This window comes from Lontra canadensis, unplaced genomic scaffold, assembly GCF_010015895.1.
Source record: "Lontra canadensis isolate GAN:19392208 unplaced genomic scaffold, GSC_riverotter_1.0 scaffold51, whole genome shotgun sequence".
In the NCBI taxonomy this organism is placed as follows: Eukaryota; Metazoa; Chordata; class Mammalia; order Carnivora; family Mustelidae; genus Lontra; species Lontra canadensis.
The window spans coordinates 14,199,784-14,226,513 of record NW_022631045.1 but is presented as its reverse complement, the minus strand read 5'-3'; the positions used below and the strand labels follow the sequence as shown (position 1 = coordinate 14,226,513).

At 41.0% G+C, this 26,730-nt stretch overlaps 1 protein-coding gene across 1 annotated transcript in view; it reads left to right on the top strand.

Annotated features, from left to right (window-relative positions):
- The window catches only part of NEK5 (NIMA related kinase 5), a 59,016-nt gene that overhangs the window by 5,563 nt on the left and 26,723 nt on the right, over positions 1 to 26,730 (top strand). Inside the window, exons 3-15 of the mRNA XM_032874126.1 lie at positions 3,328 to 3,424; positions 9,775 to 9,872; positions 11,781 to 11,864; positions 11,950 to 12,020; positions 13,274 to 13,360; positions 15,611 to 15,665; positions 18,014 to 18,214; positions 18,294 to 18,375; positions 20,313 to 20,446; positions 22,825 to 23,009; positions 24,001 to 24,067; positions 24,876 to 24,992; positions 25,960 to 26,046. Of these exons, the coding sequence (XP_032730017.1) occupies positions 3,328 to 3,424; positions 9,775 to 9,872; positions 11,781 to 11,864; positions 11,950 to 12,020; positions 13,274 to 13,360; positions 15,611 to 15,665; positions 18,014 to 18,214; positions 18,294 to 18,375; positions 20,313 to 20,446; positions 22,825 to 23,009; positions 24,001 to 24,067; positions 24,876 to 24,992; positions 25,960 to 26,046 (1,365 nt within the window). The remainder of the gene's footprint in view (positions 1 to 3,327; positions 3,425 to 9,774; positions 9,873 to 11,780; positions 11,865 to 11,949; positions 12,021 to 13,273; positions 13,361 to 15,610; positions 15,666 to 18,013; positions 18,215 to 18,293; positions 18,376 to 20,312; positions 20,447 to 22,824; positions 23,010 to 24,000; positions 24,068 to 24,875; positions 24,993 to 25,959; positions 26,047 to 26,730) is intronic.

The window sequence follows — 26,730 nt, the reverse complement described above, 5'->3', positions numbered from 1 at the left end:
GAAAATACAATCACTTGTAACCTCTCTCTTTAAACATTATGGTACATTTTTTCTCCAGGCTATTTTTTTTTTTTTTAAGATTTTATTTCTTTATTTGACAGAGACAGTGAGAGAGGGAATACAAGGAAGGGGAGTGGGAGAGGGAGAAGCAGGCTTCCCACTGAGCAGGGAGACCGATGTGGGGCTCGATCCCAAGATCCTGGGATCATGACCTAAGCTGAAGGCAGACGCTTAATGACTGAGCCACCCACGCGCCCCTCCAGGCTATTTTTAATGCATAAATACTTTATAAGATACTGGCATGATAGGTGCCATGATAGATATACTCTTCTATAGCATCTTTTTGTACTTAGCAATCTGTCGTGAATATTTTCTCAAGTCATTCAGTGTTTTTATATAGTAAAATGTTCTTTGGGGCCCCTGGCTGGCTTAGTTGGAAGCGCATGTGACTCTTGATCTTGGGGTCGTGAGTTCAAGCCTCACGTTGGGTGTAGAGATTAATAAAAAAAAGTAAGTAAATAAACTTAGAAAAATATTCTCATATAATAATATTAAATGTTCCCAATAATAAAGATAATGCTTACCACTTACTGGGTGCCTATTTTACTTCTGCCATCCTATGTGATTTACATATATCAATTTATTTAATCCTTGCAACAGCCCTGAAGATCTATCTCGTGGCTCATTGTATACATAAAAGAGCTGAGGCTCAAGGATGTTAAGTGATTTGCTCAGTGATGCCCAGTGGCCAACAGATCTCTCTCACTCTTCTATTGCTCTTTCTGCTATAACACTTTGCCTCCCTTGATTTCTGATGACTGCATAATATGACATCAGGTTACGAAACACCAGGGGTGCCTGGGTGGCTCAGTGGGTTAAGCCTCTGCCTTTGGCTCAGGTCATGATCCCAGGGTCCTGGGATCGTTCCCTGCACCAGGTTCTCTGCTCAGCGGGGATCCTTCTCCCCCCGCCCCACACCCTGCCTGCCTCTCTGCCTATGTGATCTCTGTCAAGTAAATAAATAAATACATAAAAAGAAACACCATGATTTAACTATTTTTATATTTTCAGACATTTATGTTTAATTTTTTAGGTATGATTAAATACCATGTAATAAGAATATAAGTCACTTTTTGAAAGATTTTATTTATTTATTTGAGAGAGAGACAGGGAGAGTGAGCAGGAAGGAGAGGGAGAGAAAATCTGAAGCAGTCTTCCTGCTAAGCGTAAAGCCTGACACGGGACTCGATCCCACAACCATGAGATCATGACCTGAGCCAAAACCAAGAGTCGGACACTTAACTAACTGAGCCATCCAGGCGCCCCTAAGTCATTCTCATTAAACAAACTATGTACAAATGTTTACCTCTGTGTGCATTAAATAAAAAAATTTAGCAATTAGCAGCAATTACTCCTAAGGAATGGGAATTAATGGAATGGGTGGGGAGGACAAGGGGCAGTTTCACTTTCATCTTGTTCACTTCTGTCTGGCTTCAAATAATTTTTAAGATCACAAGTGTATGTTATGACAGTAATTAAAAAACTAATAACAAAGCATGGTAATGAAGGTTTTATATGAAAACACTTGGCACATTTCTGATTATTTTCTTTCGATAAATTTCTAGAAGAGATAAGCCAAAAACAGGAGCAATTTAAAGTTTCTTAGTTCATGTTGTAAAATTGCTTTACCCCCACATTTATATACCTATACCAGAAGTATATGAGTGCCGGTTTGCTGCTTTTTGGCTAATCCTAGGTATTAACATTCTTGTCTTTGTTTATATCATAGGTGAAACATTATATCATATTTTATTTCAGTCTTTGTTCTTTATTTTTTTTTAATTAATTTATTTATTTGACACAGAGAGAGAGAAATCACAACCAGGCAGAGAGGCAGGCAGAGAGAGATGGAGAAGCAGGCTCCCTGCTGAGCAGAGAGCCTGATGCGGGGCTCAATCCCCGGACCCTGAGATCATGACCTGAGCCAAAGGCAGAGGCTTAACCCACTGAGCCACCCAGGCACCCCAGTCTTTGCTCTTTAGATTATTGAGTGGGGTTGGATATTTTTTTCTGTTTCTCATTTCTGTTTCTTTTCTTTTTTATGAGTTGCCCATCCGTGTATTTTGCCATATTTGTGTTAGCAGGTTTGCTCTTTTTGTCTTGTTAATTTGCCAGAACTCCTTATATATTATAAATACTGAAATATTTGCCACATCTATTGCCAGTATTTTTACTTAGCTATAAAAATACAGTCACCTACCTATGTGTGCCTTTTGGTTTTGTGTATAATGTTCTTTTGAAAAACAGTAGTTAAAGTGGTTGAGTAGCCAAGTCTGTCAATCTCGTAGGAGTAATTCAGTTACTTGTGTTTTGAAACTCACATGGAGCAGCTGTTTTTAAATTTAAATTGGGGTGGAAGAGACAAGCTGAGATTTAAATGATTTACAGAAGGATACATAGGTAGGAGGCAGTAAAGTTGGGATTGAGAACGTTAATGTTTAAAAAATGCTTAACTCTCAGTGAGGATGAGAAGTATGGGAACTCACACATACCGCATGGGCTGGTGTTGAAGACCATCACAGAAGGAGCGGGGGAGAGGAGCAGGTGACCTGCGGGGGCTGGAAAGGTGGGGCAGCCAGGCCAGAAGTCAGGTGGAGATGACCAGTCAAGCAATCGCAAAGTGTCAAGAACGAGGAAGAAGGGGTGGGAGCCACTGGCACCGAAACAATCGAAAAATACTTTCAGTAGATGATCTATCGAGTAATAAGAAAATGCATCAAATCAAAATGAGGTCCCAAGAGACCATTTTTATTTGAAAATGAAAAATGTAGTAATCTTACTACAGAATTTTACCGGCCTGGTTGAGGTGATATATGACTTTTTTTTTTTTTTAATTTCATGTGTTTCTTCTCAGCAATGGTTGCTGCTGAAACATTGCCTTTTTATAAGGAATTTCTTTGTTGCTGAGAGATAAATATTTAAATAAGTTTCCTCCAGAGGCCTAAGTAATTAACAAGGTGCCACCAAAGCAACTGAACCTTTAATACAGCAGACCTTCACCAGAAATATTTATTTTCTTGTTTACGATTATCACCGACAAACCATTGATTTGCTATAGATCATGCTGTTAATTCTAGGAATGTCATTTCCTGCCATTGAACGATCAGTTTCAGAAGTGGCATTAGAAGCCAATGAAATCTTCGAGAGTTTTAGATGATAGCAGAAAGCATGTTCTTGAAAACAAATTATTGATAACTACTTAGATTACTTTATAGATAATACTATAGGTAATAGTATCTTTATACTCTGTCTCTTAATGTAATTTAGATGCCCAACCAAGAAAAAGAAGCTTCAAAGAAAGAAGTAATTCTTCTGGCCAGAATGAAGCATCCCAACATTGTAACCTTCTTCAGTTCGTTTCAAGGTTTGGCTTTCTAATATTCTTCAAGTGCTTTAATAATAAAATGTAGGCACATAGACATCTAGAAAAGATTTTTGAGAACTGTGCATAAATTCATTTTTGTAAAGGGACTCATTTTCCCATTTACTTAAATCATAATTTGAGACACTGACTTTATTTCCTTGCTAGTGAGTTTTTGTAGAAAGCTTCTAAGTTCGCTTAATTTTTCCCTCTCCTTAATTCTTGCTGCCTCGATAGTTAATGCTGGTGTATTAGTTTTGCTACAGTAAGAACCCCTAAATTGTGGCCTCCCAGTAATCCACATAGATTTCTCACATTACACCTTGGCTGTGAGCGGGCGGGGTCTGAAGTCTGGGGTCCAGATGGTGGAGCAGCCAAGACAGGGAGCATGCTGAGTGAGAGAATGAGACAAGACACAGAGCCTGCCACGTGATCACTCTCAGAGCCCTGTTAGGATGTGGCCTGTTCCTCACCTTCCGTCTGAGCTCCCATTCCTATTGGCAAAGCAGCCATGCAGCCAGCCCGGGTCATGTGGTGACAGGGATGATGTACTCTGCCTCTGAGAGTTCTTGCATGTGCTGGGGCAATAGGTGGGCCCCCGATCCTCTTACAGCAAACAGCCATGCTCTAGGGAAAAAACATGCTCGAACACAACATCTCTTCTGCCTCCGTCTACAGTCGGCAAAATAGGCAGAAGTTACTGGCCTGGCAGAGCTTATCTTCTATGGGGAAGAGACAGGCCATAAACACGTCTCCTGTACTTCGGGTGCATCTTAGGCTGTGATGCACTGTGTCTGCCCACAGCTCACCACGGGGCATCCCCCTTCCAACCCCTGGCACTGGGCTGGGAGCTTGAATTCCCAGGTTGTAAGTAGTTAATGGAGCAGGAATGTCTTCAATGTCTTCAAGCGCCCTCGGGGGTGTACAAATCAGGAGATAAATATGCAGAGCCACTATTTTTTGAGCTTTCACACTGTGTAGAGCACTTGGTTCCTTACAAACTAAAACGACTGCGTTCAGAGCAGTTCTCTGTATGGCCCTCTTTGACTGCTGGGTATTTAAGAGAGTTCTTAGGGCTCTTGTGTGGTCTTCCTGGGACTGGAGCAGTAGACGTGAGCAGGAAGTCGAGTTGTTTTGAACAACTTCTAAGGGGCAGCCACTGAATAAAGTGCCCTCCTTTCCTATTCTTGGATTCCTAACAAAGCCAAAAGACGATCTTTCTTTTCCTCATTCTTTGGGTTGTTGCTGTGACTCCCTCTGGCTAATGTCTACTCATGCTCAGGCCTTCTCCGAGACTGGGGGTCTCATCATGGCGCCCTCTACTGACATTGCATAACACCTCTGCCCTTGTGCGCATGCCTCTGTTTACAGGACCAAGTCCAAATTCCTTTCAGATAGTCGCATTAAGAATTCTTCTGTCACCACTTGATCCTCCACATCCAGCGTGTAGTAGGTGCTTAATCCCCAGTTGGCTGAGTGACTACGTGGTCTGAACCCCTTTCATAGAGTAGACTATGTCTTTATGCCAAATAGACATTTGAGGACCATGGACACAGGTGCTGTTATAAAATTAGAGGTCATTTGGACCACATAAATGACCTCCACTGAGTCTGTTTATATTGTAAGCTTAAACTTTCTTAGAACAGCTTATTTTTTGTTTTTGAAGTTGAGTGCCCCTGTGTTTAGGAAAGCCAGAGCTATGGGGATGCCCCTGGATTTGCCTGGCAGGTTTTCGGGACTTGAAACCTGGAGCTTATCAAGATAAAGGCTTTGTTTACTCTCAACAGCTTGTCTCCAAACAGAAGAACCGTTGCTCTAGTTCAGCAAATGTTTGTCTGTAGAAAGCATGAACTTTTTATAAGTTTGAAGCGATGTATGAAAAACAGGGCATGTAGTGAGATTTTCCTAAAGCTAAATTGATTCCACTTAAATTCCTTCAGTAAATATTTATCAAGTCCTCTTACATGCTGGGTGTGTCCTGGGTTTCATCAGTGAACACAGGAGGCAGAAGCTCTCCCTGCACTGTTGTTTTCTGTTGCTGTGTAACAAACCATCACAAATTCAATGGCTCCAACCAACACCCATTTATCCAAGATCACAGGTCTTGGTGTGGCTTAGCTGGATTCTCTGCTCAGGGAACCACAGCTGGGTCTGCTCTCTCCATGGAGGTGCAGAGTGCCCTGCCCTGCTTACTTACATTGTTGGCAGAACTCGTCTACTAGGATTGTAAGAATGAGGGGTCTGCTTTCTTGTTAGCTGTTCACTGGGGGTGGTTATGGCCTTCTGGAGGCCAACCACCCTTCCATGCCCTATGGCCCTTTCAGTAGGCCTTCTTCCACTTGTAATCTCTCCCTTCCTCTGTCTCTGACCTCTAGACCTAGATCTCTATGGCTCTGGTGATTAGGTCAAGGCCCCCAGGTAAAGTCTCCTTTTCTATGAACTCAAAGTCAACTGACTTCAGCGATATCAGCAAAATCCCCTCTGCTGTATGTAGTGACATCGTCAGGGGAGTGATAGCCCATTGTATCTACAGGTCCTACCGGCACTCCCCAGGGAGGGAGCCCACACCGTGTATGCACTGGGGCTATGGTGGGGAGAGACAGACAATAAATGGAGGCATAACTGAGAACCACATTGTAGAGTATGTTAGAAGGTAGTAAATGCTGAGGCAACATAAAAGGGTGGGGCAGGAGTACGGAAACAATTTCCAGCAGGGTGGTCATTTGAGGAAAGACTGGAAGATCCATGCTCAGCTCTGCTGAAGAACTTTCTGGGCCAGAGGACCAGCCACTGCAATGGCATGAGGGCAAGAGCAGGCCTGGTGGGTTAAAGCACTGGCCAGGAGGCCTTTGGGAAGGGCTGTCTGCCATGGGCCCTGAGCATCTCTGCACATCTCTGCAGAACGTGCCAGGAGTGCGAAGTCCTGACCGCTGTCTCCCCAGGCTGTATCTCCAGATTGGGTTTGTGGTGAGGGACACTGAAAGGCAAAACATCTCCCAGGCAGAGCTGGCCTATTTGCTGCTCACTGGAAAGTGGCAGCTTCCTCCAGCTCAGGTTCCTCTCCTGTCATGTTGCCCATGGCAGGTGCACACGTCCGTCTAGGCTCATGTGTTTTACCTCCGTGGGATGAGTGCTAACGTGAAGCTCTGACACCTGCTTTTGCCAAGAGTAATAAAGTCCTTGGCCACTGGCCCAGGAGTCACATGTCCTAGTATCCATGAAATAGAGGCTTGTAAGTGGAGGAGACACAGAGCCTTGTGGGATGTCCTTGTGAGTACAGTGCAATGGGCAAGAGAGAAGAGCAGAAGTACCTTCATTCTTGATGCTGACTCTGTGTCCCTCCTTGATTTGGGGCACTAAAATGCTCTTATTTTATGGAATGATGGTGGTAGTGGGTGATACTTCATCAAATCTAGAGGCCATCAGTTGCCAGATGCGCCATTTCATGCTAATTCCGAGGAACAATACTGCCAACTTGACAAAACAGTGTTCTTCCTTAACCCAATTTTTATTTTCTATGTACTAAAAGAGCTTTTTAAGACGTATTTACTTTCTATTCTTCTTGTACATACATAAAAAGGAAACTACGGGCGAATTAAATTGGTTAAGGGGTTCTAAAAATTATTCAAGCAGTGGTAATATCAAGACTGCTGGGTCCACAGCAACCGATTGAAAGATGCCAATATCTGTAAGATGCCATCCTGATTTTTACAAAGTGCACTTAAGAATGAATTAATTACAATATTAATTAATTAATTTTTGCATGTTGGAATTTGACCGTAGAAAGGTTGGTTAATGTTAGTCCCTACTATGAGTGCCCCTTGGTAGTTTAGAAAGGTTAATGACCAGTGAGCTTCGTAATTCCAGAAGTTGCTGCCCTACAATGTGTCTTGCACTTCTTTTTTTAGAGCATCCTTTTCCTCCTTTCTGCATTTTCAAATATTATGCATGCTTTAAGACCAAACACAGATCTGTCCCTTAACGGAAAGGGACCTCTCTCACTTCTGCTCTGAGAACCTCCAAACTTGTACTCACATGGCACATAATATACTGTATTATAATGCTAGTGTATAATCTTCATTTCCATCTGTGAGACGAGGCCATGAGGACAATAATTGTTTCTTATACCTCTTCCCCCTTCCCCTACAGTGCTTACTTTGCTTAAATAGATGGAGAATTTGAGAATATAAATGGTCTTTCCAGAACGTTCTAAGCCCATCGCATACGAAATTAATGGTGGCTAGTTGGGGGGGCAGGGGAGGATGTGTATTTAGAGGCAAATGATACTCATTGACCCAAATAGTTTCTTCAAGATGGCTCCGCCATGATTAATCCTGAAGCAGCCACTTAACTTCTGTCACAGAAAGCCAGTGTAAGGCAGAGTGAGTTGAAGGTTGGTGGCAAGGAAGTAAAATGGAGCCCTTTCTCCTTAGTTTTCCTGATTTCAGCAGTCCCACTGCCACACTGCCATTCCTTCATTGCTGAAGTGGCCCTCTCAAGGACTAAGCTATGAGAAATAGCAGTTCTCCTAAAACTCATGCATTCCTAAAGATAATTTACCCCCTAAATAATTAGGGCATGTCCGGAAACACCTTCTTAAAACCTTCCTGGACTCTCCATGTCTGTCGTTCACTGTCTCATCCTCATTGCCGTCTAAGCCACAGACCTCTGCGGTGGCTCTTCTCACCTATGCTGACCGACTCCCCAACTAAACGGTCGCCTCCTCATGCAGGAAGGATGGCTTGTTTGCTTTTTATTCCCAGCACCTCCTTCCTTGGCATGTCCTCAATAACGGTCTGTTGATGAATGAATGGATCTGTCCCCTTTAAGGAGGCGGGAGTCGAAGTGTTCTGTGAGAGGAGCCCTGAGTTTGTGAATTAGCTGCAGCAGAGGGCAGATGCCATCAGGGTGCTCACAGCCTCCGGAGCTGGTTTAAGCTCCTTGAAAGAGAGAGGGAGCAAATGATAGCTCTTGGCAAGAGATTCTGAAATTTAGTGGATACTCAACAACAAGAGGCAAAACACGAGGAGGATTAATACTTGTTTTTAAGCCTGATTTTATGCCATTTTTTGTTGTGTTCCTTAGATGGTTTTATGAAACCACTTAACCGCCCTTCCTGAAGCCCCTTCCAGGTGGCAGTTCCCATGCCAGGTGCAGGGAAGACAAAAGAACAAAGTGGGGACTCTGTCTGCAGGGAACCCACAGAGGAGTGGGAGAAACGAGCAACAGAGAAGGAGCCCTTTCCAGCAGGAGTCCAGCTGGCAGTTGGCTGGTTCTGGGGAAGAACTGGTTGAGCAGGAAATTGCACACACATATTTATTTTCATCTATAAATGCACAACCATTTGCCGAACTTTTGACAGAAGACCAAGGCCTCATCTTTGATGCTGAACACGTGGACTAGACTTCTGAAGACTCCTTCTTGGGAAGGCTACTCTCCTCGTTTCTGGCTTCCCATTTCCTTTCCTCAGAGTGGAGTCAGAATTTATAGACAGTCTGGGTGCACAGTCTTTTTAAAGCTTTGTCAGTTATTTTCCACTTGTCTTACCCAACATGTAGGTCGAAGACACCCCACTCTTTTTTTTTTAACTACTTTCTTTTACTGAGTTCTCCACAGTAGTCAACATAGGTTTTGTAGAAATAACCACATCTGTCTTTTTCCCATTCATTTTTCATCAGTTCGTGCAATAATGGCAATAACAAGTGTATTTGGCTGAACAGATTTGGGGATGGACACCATGATCTTGGTGACAATTCATGGGAACAGAGGTACCTGAGCGTGTGGGAGAGTCTAGTAGGCTCCACGGGTACCCTTGAGTGGGCAGCAGGAATGGTAATGACTCCAAAAAGTAGGTCAGGGAGAGGTTAGTTTAGAAGAGTGTGCATTGTGCTCAACAACATAGTTGAGTAAGTGCCATATAAATAAAAGGTTACACCCAAGTTCAAAGGTCTATTAATGCTTCCTGGGGTTTGGGTTAAGATTCATGGCTGCCGTGTAACAGAAGATTTCTCATCTCCGGGAGGAATGTGTTCATAATTGTTAACATTTATGGAACTCTCATTATATGCAGGCATTGTTGTGAGTCTCTGACACGGATTAACTCGTTTAACCTTTGCGACAATCCTTAGAGGAGTTTCCATATTATTATCTCCACCTTACAGATGAGATAATGAGGCACAGAGAAATTTAAATAACTTGCCCAGAGTCAGAGAGCTAAGAATGTTAAGTGGCAACGTGCGCCGGGAATCCAGTCCATGATTCTGCAGCCAGTGTTTTTAACTGTCGTATAATGCATTTTTCTGTATATTCTCCACTTTTGAGAGCACGAAAGGTAATGATGCCTTTTCTTACAGAGAACAACAGGTTGTTCATTGTGATGGAGTACTGTGATGGAGGGGATCTCATGAGAAGGATCCGTAGACAACGGGGAGTGTTATTTAGTGAAGATCAGGTAAAAATGCCTCCAGTTTGCCTTTTAATTTGTACTGGGGGGAATTAAATTCAAAATGCCACAAGTACGAGGCCGTGTATATATACAGCATGATTTCTGGCAGAGAAATTCAAACGTACAGTAGGGGATCAATATTGTTGATAGATTTAGTCCAGAACAGATCTGCAATTGAATTGAAATTGAATCTCTTTTTGAGAGTGAACCTTGCAAAGAAGATAGTGTTGTATTTTGGGGCAATCTCAAGTAGGATGCCCTTGAGATCAATCTTCATGGCTAAAAAATTGTGAATGTGGATATTCCTCAGCCATTTTAAATGTGACATATTTATAGCTTCACTCTTCTTCCTTTTACCATTTAGTACGTTGTTATAAAATAGCTATCCCACTTTGCTAGGGAGCATAGAGGCCCTTCGTGGCAATGGCTATTTAGTTTCATTGATTATGAAGAGAGAGGAGAGAAAGGCCAAGAATAATGGCCTCGATTCCCATTCTCTCTTCACACAAACACATTTTTCTTCCACCCTCTGAGCGTCCTTTGGAACCCTCTTGGGAGCTGTGCCTTTGAAGGACACAGCAGGAATGTGTGTGTGTGGAAGGGAATCTGAATGGGGCCTGTGTGACAGGTGGGGCAGACCGCTGCCTGGAGCAGCACTCAGGAATGGCCCGCCGCCATCTTTTGGCAGTTTGTTTCTGTGTCCTATTTTACTATTGAAAGACCTCATGCCTCTATCATTTCCTCCTAGAGCTAAAATGGAATAGTTTGAATGTACACATTTATCCCTAAAACTTTGTAAATTTAATCAACCATCCTTCCTATGCTCCTTCACATTATATATTAAATTCAGTATTTGTAGAAACCCTCCTTTCTTCCCCTCTAGGGATTATTTTGCCACATTTTTTTTAAAGTCTGCTTTTCTTTTCTTTTCTTTTTTTTTTTTTTAAAGATTTTTTTTTTATTTATTTGACACACACAGAGAGGGAGAGATCACAAGTAGGCAGAGAGGCAGGCAGAGAGAGGAGGAAGCAGGCCCTGCTGAGCAGAGAGCCCAATGCGGGGCTCCATCCCAGGACCCTGGGATCATGACGTGAGCCGGAGGCAGAGGCTTTAACCCACTGAGCCACCCAGGCACCCCTATTTTGCCACATTTAATAAAAATGCTCTTCACCACAAAATTTTGAATTACATTTCCCTTTGTTGGAAAAGAGCTAAAATTACAACTGAATCTTAGCATCTGGAGTATGGCTATTTTTTGCTTTTGTTGTCCTTTTTTTTGTGGAATCTGGTGGACAAGGAACCAATGACATTTTGGAAGTTTAAAGAAGTCTTTATAAGCATAGAACACATTTTTAAAAAGAGGCTCATGGCCAGTTAAGATAAAATAAAATCATGACTAAGAAATGAAATTAAGTTCCGAAAATTTCAAAAGTAAAATACTTGTTTTTATATTATATACACATATATTGATAGTTCATTGAAAATTTTAATAAAGTCACAGATTCTCTGCTTACTCTTTCCCGCTCTGCCTTGGCAACCCCTTTCCATGGAATAGGAAACACCAATGGCACCAGGGTTATCAGGAAATGCTGCTTATCTGCTATCCTGATGGAGTCAGCAAACCAGTGTTAAGAGAAAAAAAAAGCACAACTGACTCCCTCTTTCCTGTGCTTCTACATCTCTTTTCTGTATGTGGAGTTCCCTTTGTTACTTGCACATTTAGATTGCCTTTGTGCACCTTCATTTTTTTTCTATAAAAGAGAATTGTGTGATTAGATGATATATCTAATATAGTTTCATTCACATAAATACATACACATAAATATGTTATTTCTCTCTTTTTGCATATTTTCATGAAGACATTTCAGTGTCCACCAGACTACTGATTGGCTTTGTTTTATGTTCCCTCTACAGATTCTGAGTTGGTTTGTACAGATTTCTCTAGGACTAAAATATATTCATGACAGGAAGATCTTACATAGAGACATAAAAGCTCAGGTAACAGCTTGGAGAGATCAAGACAGAACTGATCTTTCGTTTTCTTGAAATATCTCCAACAACGTAGCATTTTCTCCATTTATAGAACATTTTTCTTAGCAAGAGTGGAATGGTTGCAAAGCTTGGTGACTTTGGTATAGCAAGAGTTCTGAACAAGTAAGTATTTTTAAAAATCATTTTCTATTTATAACAGCCAAAATATGTATTTTTAGGTATCATGAATTAAGATATTTAAAGTTTGGTTTCCAGATAATTTTAGAGAGCTATTTATATAAATTCACTAAATCATTCATTCATATGATGTTTTGCTTACGATTAAAATTTCCAAGATTGGGGCGCCTGGGTGGCTCAGTGGGTTGAGCCGCTGCCTTCGGCTCAGGTCATGATCTCGGGGTCCTGGGATCGAGCCCCGCATCGGGCTCTCTGCTCAGCAGGGAGCCTGCTTCCTCTCCTCTCTCTGCCTGCTTGTGATCTCTGTCTGTCAAATAAATAAATAAAATCTTAAAAAAAAAAAAAATTTCCAAGATTAATCTTGGTATAATAGAAAGATAGTGGCAATGTTTTATAGTATGATATAAGTTTATCAAATGAGTTGTGACTGCATATGCATAAAGCTGGTGAGAATTGAGTGCAACAGGACAATTTGCACATGCTCTGGGCCATATGTTGATGCAACTATTTTGGAAGACACTTTGGTGGTGATAAACATCAAGAATTTTTTAAATGTTCTCTTTGTTCTAAAGGAATAGTTTGATATTTGGACTAATTTAAATGCCTAATAATTGGGAAATGGGTAAATTTTATAAAGCTTGGCACAAGCATGTACCTGAATGTTATATGGCCACTCACATTTATGATTTTGAAGACTTCTTGATAATGTGAGAACAAACTTTGTTATATTAAGACAAAAATGGAATTCTGAATTTTAAATACTCTGTGATCACACCTATATGAAAAATATGCATGGAAAAAAAACAAGAAGGAAATATATCCAAATTTTAATAATAACTATTTTGGGATAGTAAGATTCTAGGTAATTTTCTTCTTCTTTATTCACTCCCATATTTTCCAAATTTTAAGTCATGTCTGCATTACTTTGGTAACTGGAAAGGGGGAACTCTTTCCACATCTAAGAGTTTTGTAATGTAACAATCTATTTCTTTGTGAAGCCTTTAACCATAAATATATTTTTATGTGTAGATTTTGGGCTGGTGAAGTATAAGTTTAAAAATCAATTTATTTTACTACTCTGTTATTAATATGCAATATGTTGGCTTTATTTTAATATGTATATTCATCAAATTTTGTGTTACCCATTTTTATACTTTCTTCTCGCATGTCTGTGTCTTAAGCCTTTTCTTACTCCAATAACAAACCATGTTATTTTATTATCTAACATAACTTACTAGTTCCATGGAACTTGCTAGAACTTGTGTTGGAACGCCATACTACCTATCCCCAGAGATCTGTCAGAATAAACCCTACAACAATAAAACGTGAGTTGCCGACGATTGGTTTGAAAGTCTCAGTAAAGCGGGCGGATTCTTTCTCATGGTACTTTCATAATTTCATTTCCTTCACATGTGAAATGGGGATCGCGGTGACTGTCTCCAACCACCTCAGTGTCCCCTGAAGCTTTTGAACATATTTAGAAGAAATACATTTCATCTGAAGACACAAGTGATAAAAAGACTAACATTGAAAATTGCAGTCTCTGTGATGTGCATCTGTTTGATTTTTCATACCTTCCAAACACTGTTTAGCCTAACACAGGAAAGTGTTGTGGAGGGGTCAAGGAGAAAGCAATCAGAGTACTGGATTAGGAGCTAGGAGCCTTGGCCCTGTCACCATTTTGACCCCGTCGATTGACCTCTGTAGGTCTCAGTTCCCCTAGCTGTTAGTTAGGCAATTGTTAAGGTATTTCCAGCTTTAAAACCCAACTAGTTTTGTGTATGAGATACCAGAGCCTACCATTCCGGAATAATATTAATATACACAATAGTAAAAGGTGAACATGAGGTAGTTTTTATTTCCATATAAGAGATGCAGAAAAAAATCACTTTTCAAAGCTGCCTGTTGAGCTAGTTGGTTTAGCAGGAAGACTGAATTCCTTCTAGGGGTTAATTTTGCATTTGTTTTGGAAAGTACTCAAGGGATGTTTGGCTGTTTGACTTTGCAAGAGATAAGTGGAGGGCAGAGCCCAGAAGGTAGAGAGTTCTAAAAAGAGTAGTAAATATTTCTCTGCATAATAGAAAAACAAGCTTTTTTTTTTTTCTTTTTCTTTTCTTTTTTTTTTTTTTCCCCCCTGGAATAGCCTAGAATAATACCAAGAAGGGGTTTGGCCTCCAGTTGGGCAGGAATGCAGCTAGTATAGCCTGGGTGGAAAGGGGGACTGTCCAGAGAAGCACCCTGGATCATTTGCATTGTTTTGTACTGCTTTTTACAATACTTGAGTCAACATTTAAATATGCTGACTTGGTGCTTTTGTTAATTGGAAGACCTTAGCAATAATCAGCTGGGTAGCTGCTGCCCCCGTGGATCAGGAAACCAGTCCCTGGCTCACCGTAGCCCCCACCACACGTAGGGCATAGGAGACTTGTAGAAGTTTCCACCCAGTGCCGGAGTGGCTGTATTCCCCACTGGACCACACTGGCTGGTATAGAGGGCGATCTGGGACAGGGGAGGGTGTGGGCCTAGGGAAGACCCGGTGATTGTAAAATTCTGTGTGGTCGTGGGAAGTGGTCTGTGAGTTTCTAGAAACTCTTAGGAAAACACTAGAAAGCAGTTGGAAATTGTTTCCTACCTATTCTGTAATCGCTCTTCATTTCCTCAAGCCTTCAGGATGTCTCCCTCTGCTCCTGCCCACACTCAGAGGAAGTGTGGCTAAACAGTGGGGCCGTTTTCCTCACTTTACAGAATCCTTGTTTTCATTGTTTCATTTCTCACTGTATTTTCTTTGGTTTTTTAGATTTAATGATGCCTTTTTTATAAGATAACTCCTTATTACACCAATCACATAAAAGCACTAAGTACTGAAGAGCAAGCCTCTGGTCATATGTTACAAGCACAATTTTCAATTTATTGAGTGCCAGATACTATGTTGTCTCTCTCTTTTTTTTTTTAAATAAACTTATAATGTATTATTAGCCCCAGGGATACAGGTCTGTGAATCGCGAGGTTTACACACTTCACAGCACTCACCATAGCACATTCTGTCCCCAATGTCCATAACCCCACCACCCTCTCCCTATCCTCCCTCCCTATCGCCCACCCCACCCCCCAACCGTCAGTTTGTTTTGTGAGATTAAGAGTCTCTTATGGTTTGTCACTATGTTGTCTCTTAATAGAGCTTTGGTTCTGTCAGTGGCTTTAAGAAGAATATACCTTCCTAAATCAATCAAATTTTACCCTTTGAATCAAAACAAATCCATGTTTGAGTCTTGCCAGCTTCCTCCAAATTGTTCAGAATTCCTTACATACACACATTTCCTCCGAGCACATGAAGCTGAGGTAAACACTGAGCCCTCAGATTGTAGCAAAGTTAGTATATCTTTTCTCTGCTAGGATTCTCACAAACTGTGCCTTGTTTCGATGTGACCTCTTACCTTAGTAGGACAAAGAATTGAAAAAGTAAGGATAAAACCTGTAAAATTGTAAGGATACACAAATATCAGTCACTGTAAGGATAAAGACTTTAATTGAGAATTATGGATATTTCTTGGCATGTGATCTCTTATCTTCCCCAGGGATATTTGGTCTCTTGGCTGTGTCTTATATGAGCTTTGTGCACTCAAGCATCCTGTAAGTATGTTAATCATCAGAGTAATCTTGAATTATTAAAACTATAAAAGTGAAATTATCTTTTGAGAGGAAAAAGGTTAATGTTTGGAGTTATTAGGTTGTTAAAAATCACATGGACAGGGGCGCCTGCGTGGCTCGGTGGATTGGAGCCTCTGCCTTCGGCTCGGGTCATGGTCCCGGTGTCCTGGGATCGAGCCCCACATCGGGCTCTCTGCCCAGCAGGGAGCCTGCCTCCTCCTCTCTCTTTCTGCCTGCCTCTCTGCCTACTTGTGATCTCTATCTGTCAAATAAATAAATAAAATCTTCAAAAAAAAAATCACATGGACAAGCTATTAAGATGAGTGATCAATCCATATATACAGACATGGAAAAATGTGCAACTTGTACAGTAAAAAACCCAAGCTACACAGCATATTTTCCTTAAAAATCAACTGTGCGTGAATATATAATCAGCAAAGGGAAAAGGTGCGTGGGGTGAAGTCTGTAGGAAACCAGACACAAGCTTCTAAGACCCTCTCCCAATGGAGTCACACAGGAGTCATGCTACTTTCTCCAGCAACAAGTAGTGACAGCACCTGTGAAAGGTTCGCACCCAGGGAAGCTCCTTAGAGACCCAGTGCTCAGGGTTTTGATGTGGAACTGGTCATGCAGGAGCCCTATGCCTGGCAGGTACCACGCTTCCAGACTCCCAGGAAGAAGTGGGTGTTTAGCATCAACCATATTGTTTGCACCATCAGTGTAGGCAAAGAGAGCCACTCTGAACACTGAGAGAGCCGTGGGAACTCTCCAGAAATGTGAGTTCCCAGAAGCCAGCCAAGGGCCAATGTGGTAAGGAGGCCTGTCTTTTTTTTCTTCTTCTTCTTCTTCCTTTTCTTTTTTTTTTTTTTTAAGATTTTTTTTTATTCTTTTAACACACAGAGAGAGAGATCACAAGTAGGCAGAGAGACAGGCAGAGAGAGAGGGGGAAGCAGGCTCCCCACTGAGCAGAGAGCCAATGCGGGGCTCAATCCCAGGACCCCAAGATCATGACCTGAGCCGAAGGCAGAGGCTTAACCCACTGAGTCACCCAGGCACCCCAAGGAGACCTTTCTAAGGAAAGCAGCCTTAAACCTGCTGTGTGAACACTTTTCTACACAGCTGTTATTATTGTTATTTATTATTACTACTATTATTATTGTCAAAGGTCAGACAGCTAGTAATAGCCTGATTAAACCTGATCTTTACTGTGTCATCGAACGTTATGCTTATGTGTAAACCCGTGGCCTCATACAATGGAAGATTCTCTGGTTAACGAATTTTTTTTTTTTTTAAAGAAAGATCAGAAAGTAGTTTAACGTTTTTTTAAAGATTTTATTTATTTATTTGACAGACAGAGATCATAAGCAGGCAGAGCAGCAGGCAGAGAGAGGGGGAAGCAGGCTCCCTGATGAGCAGAGAGCCCGATGTGAGGCTCGATTCCAGGACCCTGGGATCATGACCGGAGCTGAAGGCAGAGGCTTTAACCCACTGAGCCACCCAGGCATCCCTGGTTAATGAAGAATTTTTGAGGAAATGTTTTTGCTTTGTTAATTTAGAAAGCAAGGTGTAAACTTTCATATTGTTATGACTTCAACTCTGTAAAGTAAACATTATTTTACTTTTATCAAAATGTAAGTTCTATGCCCAATGTGGGGTTTGAACTCACAACCCTGAGATCAAGCGTCACATGCTCTCTGCACTGAGCCAACCAGGCACCCCAGTAAACATTGTTTTAAAAGACTAGAAGGAAATATACCCTTGGCTGACAAAATTATACATATTTGCCCTGTTTGTAGCTTCCTCTTGCTTCCAGTTTTTCATAATGAATAAATATTATTTTGATAAGAAAAAATTAAAACTAAGAAAAGCTTGTTTTATATAACATGGCATCACATTGTGTAACTGCCTATAATATCTACTCATCAAATATTAGTTGATGAAAACCATTTAGGGTGGACCATAGTACTTCTAACTGAAGCCTTATAACGTTGTGTTTCGGTTTCGCTTTAAGATTCAATGTCCACTTTTTTAATTTATAAAGTCCAGCTTGAGCAAAAGCAAAAGGATTGCTTCCCCAGGGTCCCTCAGCTGGATCAGGGAAGGGTGGTCAGTACGAGCCCCCCACCCCAGTCCTGGGTGCAGGAATCTGAGGGTGACAGGCACAGACCCCCACCCCCAGTGCAGGGGTATGTTTCTGCCACAGGCCTGCCTGCGTGGGGGCCCTTCTGTTGAGCACTGGCTGGAAACATTGTTTTGTTCCTTGAAATTACTTTACAAACTAGTATTCAACATTTTCTCTGATTTAGTATCACCATTCCTTGTCCTTTCAGTTTGAGGGTCACAACTTACACCAGTTGGTTCTGAAGATTTGTCAAGCGCATTTTGCCCCGATACCCACAGTGTTCTCCCGTGACCTGCAAGCCTTGATATCTCAACTCTTTGAAGTATCTCCCCGAGATCGGCCGTCTATTAATTCCATTTTGAAAAGGCCCTTTTTAGAGAACCTTATTGCCAAATACTTGACTCCCGAGGTGAGCTTGGAGATGATTCCGTGTGGATTTTGGCAGAAATTTTGGTTAGCAGGTCCTTGACACATGTGTTCCATCTTAGGTCATTCGGGAGGACTTTAGTCACAGCCTCACACATAAAGCAAGACGGTTGGCTTCTCAACCTGCAGGGAAGGGGGTCCAAGGTAAGAACGATTTGACCACGTGATCAAAGATCATTTCTTACGTGTGTCATACACGGTGAGTTTTAATATATGGCTGACAACATTAGCAGGGAAATTCCACTAAATACACTGAACATGGACGTTTAAAATATATGTGCAATGTTGGGGTGCCTGGGTGGCTCAGTCGGTTAAGCATCCAACTTTTGATCTCAGCTCAGGTCTTGATCCCAGTCATGAGTTCAAGCCCAGCCTTGGGCTCCACACTGGGTGTAGAGCCTGCTTTAAAAAAGAAAAATTATATATATGTATACACACACACACACACACACACACACACATTTTTCTTATATATATATATGACAGTTTTTTTCATATATCTATTTTTCCTATATATTTTTCATATTTAAATAAGTATATGTAGTATTCACTAAGTATATATATATTCAGTAAGTATATTGAATACTATTCAGTAATACTGAATAGTATTCAATAAGTATATATAGTATTTCAATAAGTCTAGCTGAGAGAGTATTTCATATATATATATACATATATACATATGTATATATATATGAAAAATCATCCTTTCGAATGGTGACTAGTGTGTGTGCCTGTATATCTAGTTCACACCTGCTCTGAATGACTCCTGTCCTCTCTTCCATTAGTCAGGAAACTTTAGGAAGCAGTGGATTTACTAATGAAGATACTTGACAAAGTAGAATCCTAACTTAACTTTTGTGTAGGGAAGAGACAGAGAGTTGGAGAAGGTTCACAGACAGACCCAGGATGATGAGATGAAGCTAATTTTTTACAGGGAGGAGGGACTGGTGGTTCAGAGTTCTCCTGCAAAGGCCTCATGGAGCTGCAGTTAGTATCTCAGACCTAATCGGTGACTGTGATCACTATTTTAGGGCCCCTGAGCGAAGCAGGGGATACTTTAATGATCAATAGAGAAGCAGTTTTAGTGGCAGGTTCAGGATTAGCTGATGACATGCCCCATGCATGTGTGTGCATGTGAGAGACACAGTAAAGAAGACAAAATTACTAATTCCACTGATATTGTGAAATAAGTGCAGCGTGGACTTAGTCATAACCCAATGTCTGAACTGAAAGGATGAGGAGGAGTAAAACATCTCTCCAGGAAGGCAGTGACAGGGAAATCTATCTACTGTCATAGAGACACTAGGATTGAGGTAAGTCGTCAAGGGAAGAAGAGCGACTGAGTCCCCCTGCCATGTGTGATTTGGTTTGCTGTTGTTATACATGGGTTTAGATTGAGAATGTTTCAAAGTAGGTAAGAGAGGGTGAGAGAAGGCACACTGTCCACATTTTTAACAGAGGAAGGAAAGGAAAACAGGAACAAAGCCTGATGGTGGCAAACACAGAGATGTATTTCATGGGGGCGCCTAGGTGGCACAGTCAGTGAAGCATCCAGCTCTTGATTTTGGCTCAGGTCATGATCTCAGAGTCCTGAGATCAAGGCCTGGGTGGGGCTTGGCACTCAGCAGGGAGTCTACTTAAGATTCTCTCTCTCTCCCTCTCAAAAAAAAAAAAAAATCCTGCTCACACATTTCCCACAAGAGTGTGGTGTGAGCGACGTGGCCTGTAGCCCAGGCGATGATGACTACATGTAATTACTTATGCCATTATCCAATGGATCTTTTTTCTGTAAATGTTAGTGTTAACCCCTAATTTTTTAAAAGCACTGTTAAATATACTAGAAATATGTGAGGGAACCCTGGATAAAATGGTTTTTTCCATTAAAAGACAATGCAGACTAGTTTTCCATACGGACTTCTCTCATTGGGTCTAAACATCTCAGGCTAAAGCTACCTTCCTGGGTCACGAAAGGTCCTTATATTCACACTCTCATGAGCACTGATGTTAAGATGTTGCCATTTTAAAGAAACTGAAGTTTTTTTTTTGTTTTGTTTTGGTTTTTTTTTTGGTTCAATAAGATTCTATGATACAGAAAGCAAGATTCCAGGGAAAGTGTCTACCAAGATCAAGGCTATCAGAGCCATTTAAAAGGAAGGAGATATTGTATAGAAATGAAAAGAGACCCCCAGCTGGATCTCAGAAGCCTGTATCTGTAAGTTGTACTAACCCCTTCCTCTGGTTTGTTAGCAGGTGTCATGTCCTACAGACCTACATGCACATGTTCCTAGGATACAAGTCCATTGCTTTGGAGAACACTCGTTTTGTCCTTATGAGCAAAATCACTGTGCACTGAGCATTAGAGGGGTACTCCATTGGACAACTCCTAGTTGTATTTCCTTGGAAGTATCCTATGTTCTAGTTTAAGTTTTCCTACAACTCAAAACCTTTTGATTTCTTTAAAGAAATAAGGTTTTTCTAAATAGAGTAAGTGAGTCACATTGCAGCAGAAAACGGGCTGCATTTCATTCCCTTAATTCTAAAGTGTTATATATAATTGAGAAATTTTTAGTATATAGTCAGGGTGATTTTTTTCCTAGAGATTCTCTAGGCTTAGTTATCTGAATCCATGTCGACAGAGCATAGAACCTCTTAGTTCATGCTAGTGGAATGCTTCTGGTATATAAGTGATAAAATGGCTATTGTCTCTTCATTGAATTGTATTTTTAAAGAAGGTTATGAATGTATCATTAGAGGGCTATTTGGAGGTATGTTAACTAAGTGTTTACTTCCTACATAGACATTTTAGAAAATGTGGAGGTGTATAGACAGATTTTGAAACTATGAGTTAAATTATTGCTCTTTGTTTGATAGACTGTGGTTTCACTTACATTAAAGAAATGTGAAAGTCAGGGAACCTGGCTGGCTCAATTGGAAGAGCATGGGAGTCTTGATCTCGGGGTTGTGAGTTCGAGCCCCAGGTTGGGTCTAAAGATTACTATAAAAATAAATAAATAAATAAACTTAAAAAAACTTAAAAGTATGTTGTGATTTAGAATAGTCTGTAGCAGACTGGTAGGAGAGAAAAGAACACCTAAAAGATTCCAGGATGAATTAAGTTACAAGAACAAGTCTGATGTTCTCATTACCACTTGGGATTTTAAGGAAAATCCTAAAGAAGCTGATAATTTCCTTCCAATACTTTTCTCTATTTCTAGCCATTTTTCAACAAATAGTACCTTGTTTGGGTTGTATATAGGTAAAATTGCGAAACTTATTAACATACATCACACTTTAAAATATTTTTAAAAATAAATATATAATTTTTGTCTAGACTAAGAGATCAAATTTTATACATTTACTTTAATGTTTAAAGAAAACTATATGAAGTTGCCCATTTAAAAAAAAAAGATTTTATTTATTTATTTATTTAGAGAGGGAGCACAAGCAGAGGGCGGGGAGAAGGGAGGAGAGAGTGGACTCCCTATTAAGCACAGGGATCAGATCTCAGAACTTGATGTTCTTGATCTCAGAACCCTGCGATCATGACCTGAACTTAAACCAATCTGAGTCAAATGTTTAACCGACGGAGCCACCCAGGTGCCATGAAGGTGACATTTTTTTAAGTTAAAAATGATCCAATATCTACAATTCCATAGGGTTCCTCTAACATATGTAGGAACCACACAGCATTAAAAAGAACAGAGAACATAGTGTGTTACTTCTTCACAGTGAGGAAACCTCAGGTTAAACCGTTTGGTTATTTATATTTCCAGCTACCAGTTCTTTCCAGTGGTTTGAACTTCTTTTTCTCTTTTGTTATGTAGGCAGTTGTTCTGGCTGTTGTTGAATTGGCCCTAGTTTGCTAGTTAGCAACAGGGTCTTGGCTGGTTTTCATCTGTTAAGCTGGTCTGGTTCTTATCTCATAACTCAGTGGCCTCACTTAACTCTGAGACAATCATTTGTTTCTGATTCTCCTCCTGTCATTCTGTTCTGGTTGGGAAGGGCGATGAGGTGTAGCTTGGGGCCATAGCTAATACGCCATCACAGCTGTTAGATGACTTTCCTTGTGTTTACTTGGGAAGAATGACTGAATGAATCAGCATCGTCTTTCCTTCAAGTCATGATGACATCTCGTATTTAGTTCATCAGCACCTAAAAATGTTACGAATCCCAAATTTGTGACTTGTGCAATAACATTTATTCTCCCATAAAGTACAGCAAGATGTAAAGAAGTTTACAAAAATAGACAATAATAATACTGAGTTTAGTTTCAGAGCTTGGGTTGAGTATGCACACTTCCTAGCTAAGCATTTTTGGTAGACCAACCATGAAGTATGCAGGATTCCTCTTCACACCGTAGTAAAATTGTAAACTACTATGCTACAGTAGGACTTGCATTTCTAAAATATTTCCCAGTTCTAGGATTTGGGGATTCTAAGATTATTTACTTTGAAAAATGAGTCTAGAGCAAAAATGACAAAAACACACTTACAGTGCCTTGTTTTAGCTGTGGTCACTATCACACTGTCAGTTATCATGGATTTTAATTTTGTGTCTTCAAAATCTCTCCTCTTCTTTTTGATCCTTCAGATAAAAATGGTAGAAAGGCCCAAATTTGCTGCAATGCGTGGACATTATGACTATTATTATGCCCAACTTGATGTGTTGAGGAAGAGAGTGCACGAACCAATTTACCACTGTGTTCCTCAAAAAGATTCTGGAGTTGAGGAGAATTATAATCAGGAAGAAAGCCATAGTCCGTCACCAGGTCAATGGTAATGTTAGAGTCTAACTTGAACTTTGGTCCTCTGAAAATATTTTGATATATCAACATTTATTCCAAAGCCCTCCCAATTCTCCTAAAACAAATAATCCAAGAAGAACTTCCAACTCTTCATCTTGAATACCAATTCACAGTTCCCTTGACACTGTGTCATCTCAAATCTGATGTAGCTTATCTTCTTATTCATGGAGCCATTGAACCGTGAGCAGAAATTCATACTCCTGAATTTTTCCTGTTTTTTTTTTCTTCCTTCTAGTAAGTTCCACCATCTGGGAGGAAGAAAAGAGTGGCATATATATCATTTTCCAAAGAAATTATTAATATTTTTCTTCCTTCTAGTAAGTTCCACCATCTGGGAGGAAGAAAATAGTGGTATATATATCATTTTCCAAAGAAATTGTTAATATTAATCCATAATAATTGAATTGCAATCAAGTTATTTAAGACATTGAAAAGTGAAATATCTTTCATTCAGTATCTATCATCTTAGGATCTTGCATTTGTGTACCAGTGTGAGGACCAGAGGTAAAGGAATGGGTACCATCTTGCTCTCAAGGAGCTCAGAGCACAGTTTATAAAATGGACAAGCAACTGGGGTGGTGAGGCCATTGATCAGATACCTGCCCAAAGTGTGGGAAGAACCTGGCATAGGTTTTTCTTTTTCCCTCCAACACATTGTAGACCATCCTGTCTACAGGATGGACTGTTCCTGTCCTGAAGGAAAAATCACCGCATCAGAATATTTTTCTGTTTGATCCTCTCCTGTATCTGCAATTGGTACAGTTCTCTTTGCTTCCTTTCTTTCTGATTCCCAAGTACACATTCTGTAACTGTGAACTACTTCTTGAATTCAGAACTTTCAAGCCACCAGTGAACTGTGAATCTCATTAATAAATCTCACAAATAAATAAAATCCACTTCTCAAATTAGTGCCTATGACTAGTAAAAATTCCTACTCCAGCTGAACATTTTTATTTTCTAAGGCCTGCGGAATACCTTCAGAGGAAATGTGAAGCCCAACAGTATAAGCTGAAAGTAGAAAAGCAGTTGGTAAGTAAAATTCCAGTTCCGAGGGGTAATCAGGAATTTCCTGCTCACAGATACTCATGGGTCCTTCCTTAAGTCAAAGTGCATTCCACATAGAGGGTCAAGACCACCCTCCACCTTCTCCAGTTCTTAATAGCTAAAGAGGAGTAATGGAAACGTGCTTGAATCAGGGTGTTGAAAGCTTGGTTTCTTCCCGGGCTCTATCACTTGCTGTGTGACATTGGGCAGGTCATACGACCTCTCTGAGCCTCAGTTTGCTTTTTATAAATGACGGTTTGGAAGTAGATGAGCTTCTGAGGGTCCCCTTCGGTGTTAAAATTCCTTGATTCTATTTTAGTAGAATTTCATACATTTCTTAAAGGTGACTATTGTATTTTATCTGAAGTGAAATTTACCCTTTAAGTGTAGTGTCAGAGTTCTGGGGCTGAAGGAGGCCGGATGTGCATCCTATTTCTCTTACTCTGGTTTTGGACTGCTCAAAAACTCTAGTTCTATTCCCCTGCTTAACCTGATGCCCTAGGGCAGCTCAACTTTCATAGAACTTTGATTTCACAAATTATAGTTCAGTAGTTCAGAAAATGAATAGAGGTGTCTCACGTGGTAAACATGATAAACAACACAAAGGGTTTTACTAGTGTTCTTTGCTTTTTAAACATGTTATACTGAAGTTAAGAAAATTCTACTGCCCGATCCCCAACAGTGAATCTGATTCACGATACAATTCTTATTTAAAGGAAAGGATCCAAGGTGAAACGAGAAGACATTTCTAAAAGGCCAGTATGCTTTATAAATCATTTTGTTCCATTGACAGGGTCTCCGTCCATCTTCTCCTGAGCCGAATCACCACCGGAGACAAAAGCGAAGAAATGATGGAGAAGAGCCTCGATTCCAAGAGCTGCAGATCAGGAGAAACGAAGTGAAGGAACAGGTTAGAAACAGTCTGATTCCAGGTCTGCCAGGGACCCTGCACCGTTGTCTCTCGCGCTGCGTGGGATATAACTCGTAGCGCTACGCCTGAGGGAGGGCCCTCTTGCATAGTCCTCGGACACACTCGTGGGAAGCTCCTTCCTGGGAGTTTCTGGGGATACAGAGATGTGGAGTTTACTTCCTCAGAGAACACAGCAGAGCGAGGGTCATAAAGCTTTTGACCTCGGGTTGATAAAATAACTGTCCACCACCACCGTTTTTGAAATTTGTATTCATGTCCGAGGGTCGCCTTAAGAAAATTTAACAAACCAGGTGGTTTAAGACACCACAGAAAAAAAAACACAGAAATATATTGTCTCCCAGTTCTGGGGCCAGAAGTCCAAAATGAAGGCGTCAGCAGAGCCCTGTTCCCTTTGAAACCCAGAGGGGAATCATTTGCTTCTTGCCAATCTTTGACAATCCTTGGCTTGCGGCTGCGTGACTCTGCTTGCTGTCACTCCGCTTGCTGTCATCCCGTGGCTGTCTTCCTCCAGGGACACCCGTGGTGTTGGATTAGGGCCCCATTTGACTCCAGTGTGACCACATCTTAGCTCAACTAGCTGCATTTGCAATGACAGTGTCCTCAAATAAGGTCATGTTCCGAGGTACTGGGGGTTAGGATTCCAGCGTATCTTTTTTAAGCGGGGGGGACCAAGTTCAACCTGTGAAAGTGGAATATATAAAGGAATTGTATGTCATGGACCCATTTTGGGTTTTATATAAAAGTGAGATCACCGAAAGCCCCCTGTCACTCCTAGGGAGGGAAGGACTGCAGCTGAAATGTAAGGCAGGTTATCATCTTTAGGGACACTGGGTTTTCTAATTCTTACTGTTGATCATACAGCCTTTAAATTCTTAGGCTGTGTAGAGATTACTCAGCTCAGTTGTTCACCAGTATTTAAAATTTTTGGATTGGGATTGTCTTCCAGGAATATTGGAAGCAGTTAGAGGAAATACGCCAACAGTACCACAATGACATGAAGGAAATTAGAAAGAAGATGGGGAGTGAACTGGAGGTGAATACATTTTTCTCCTAAAGGAAACTTGATTCTACTGACTGAGAGCTAACTAAACTTGTAATAGGAAAGCTAACATTTAATTGAAGCTTTTATAATGGCTTACTTGAGACTACCCACACTGGTGAGGACATCTGAGACTCTCATTTGGGAATGGGTATTATTAAAAATATTCATTGTCTCCCTTGTGAATCAGTCAGTACTCACTGACAGAGCAGCTGCTTTACACCAGAACCAGATTAGAGGCAGAGAGTAAGTCTGTGCCCATAAGGGAGAGAACAGGATGAACATTTACTGGATTCAGCTATATTGGAGAAGCCTCATATGCAGGGGTAAGGTTCAAAAGTCTGGATAAGGCCACATTTGAGTGCAGTCGACTTGATTGATTCTTGAAACTTCTTTAAAGTCACCGCATTGGAAACTCATTCTTCCATCTCTCAGATCACTGCTTTTTCAGTAGAGCTCCAGATGAGATAGCTGGCCTGTGTCTGTAGACCATGTTGCATGAAAAACACACGAATGTTTGACCATAGAACCACCATCCTGGAACACTCCTCCTGTAAGAGGCCAGTGGTTCCGAGGCCTGCCGAGGACACGGCTGGCCCCCAGCTCAAATGCATGCAGTGGAATTGCCCACACAGCTGGACTTGATTTCTTTCTCCTTCCCCCACCCCTGAGGGCACA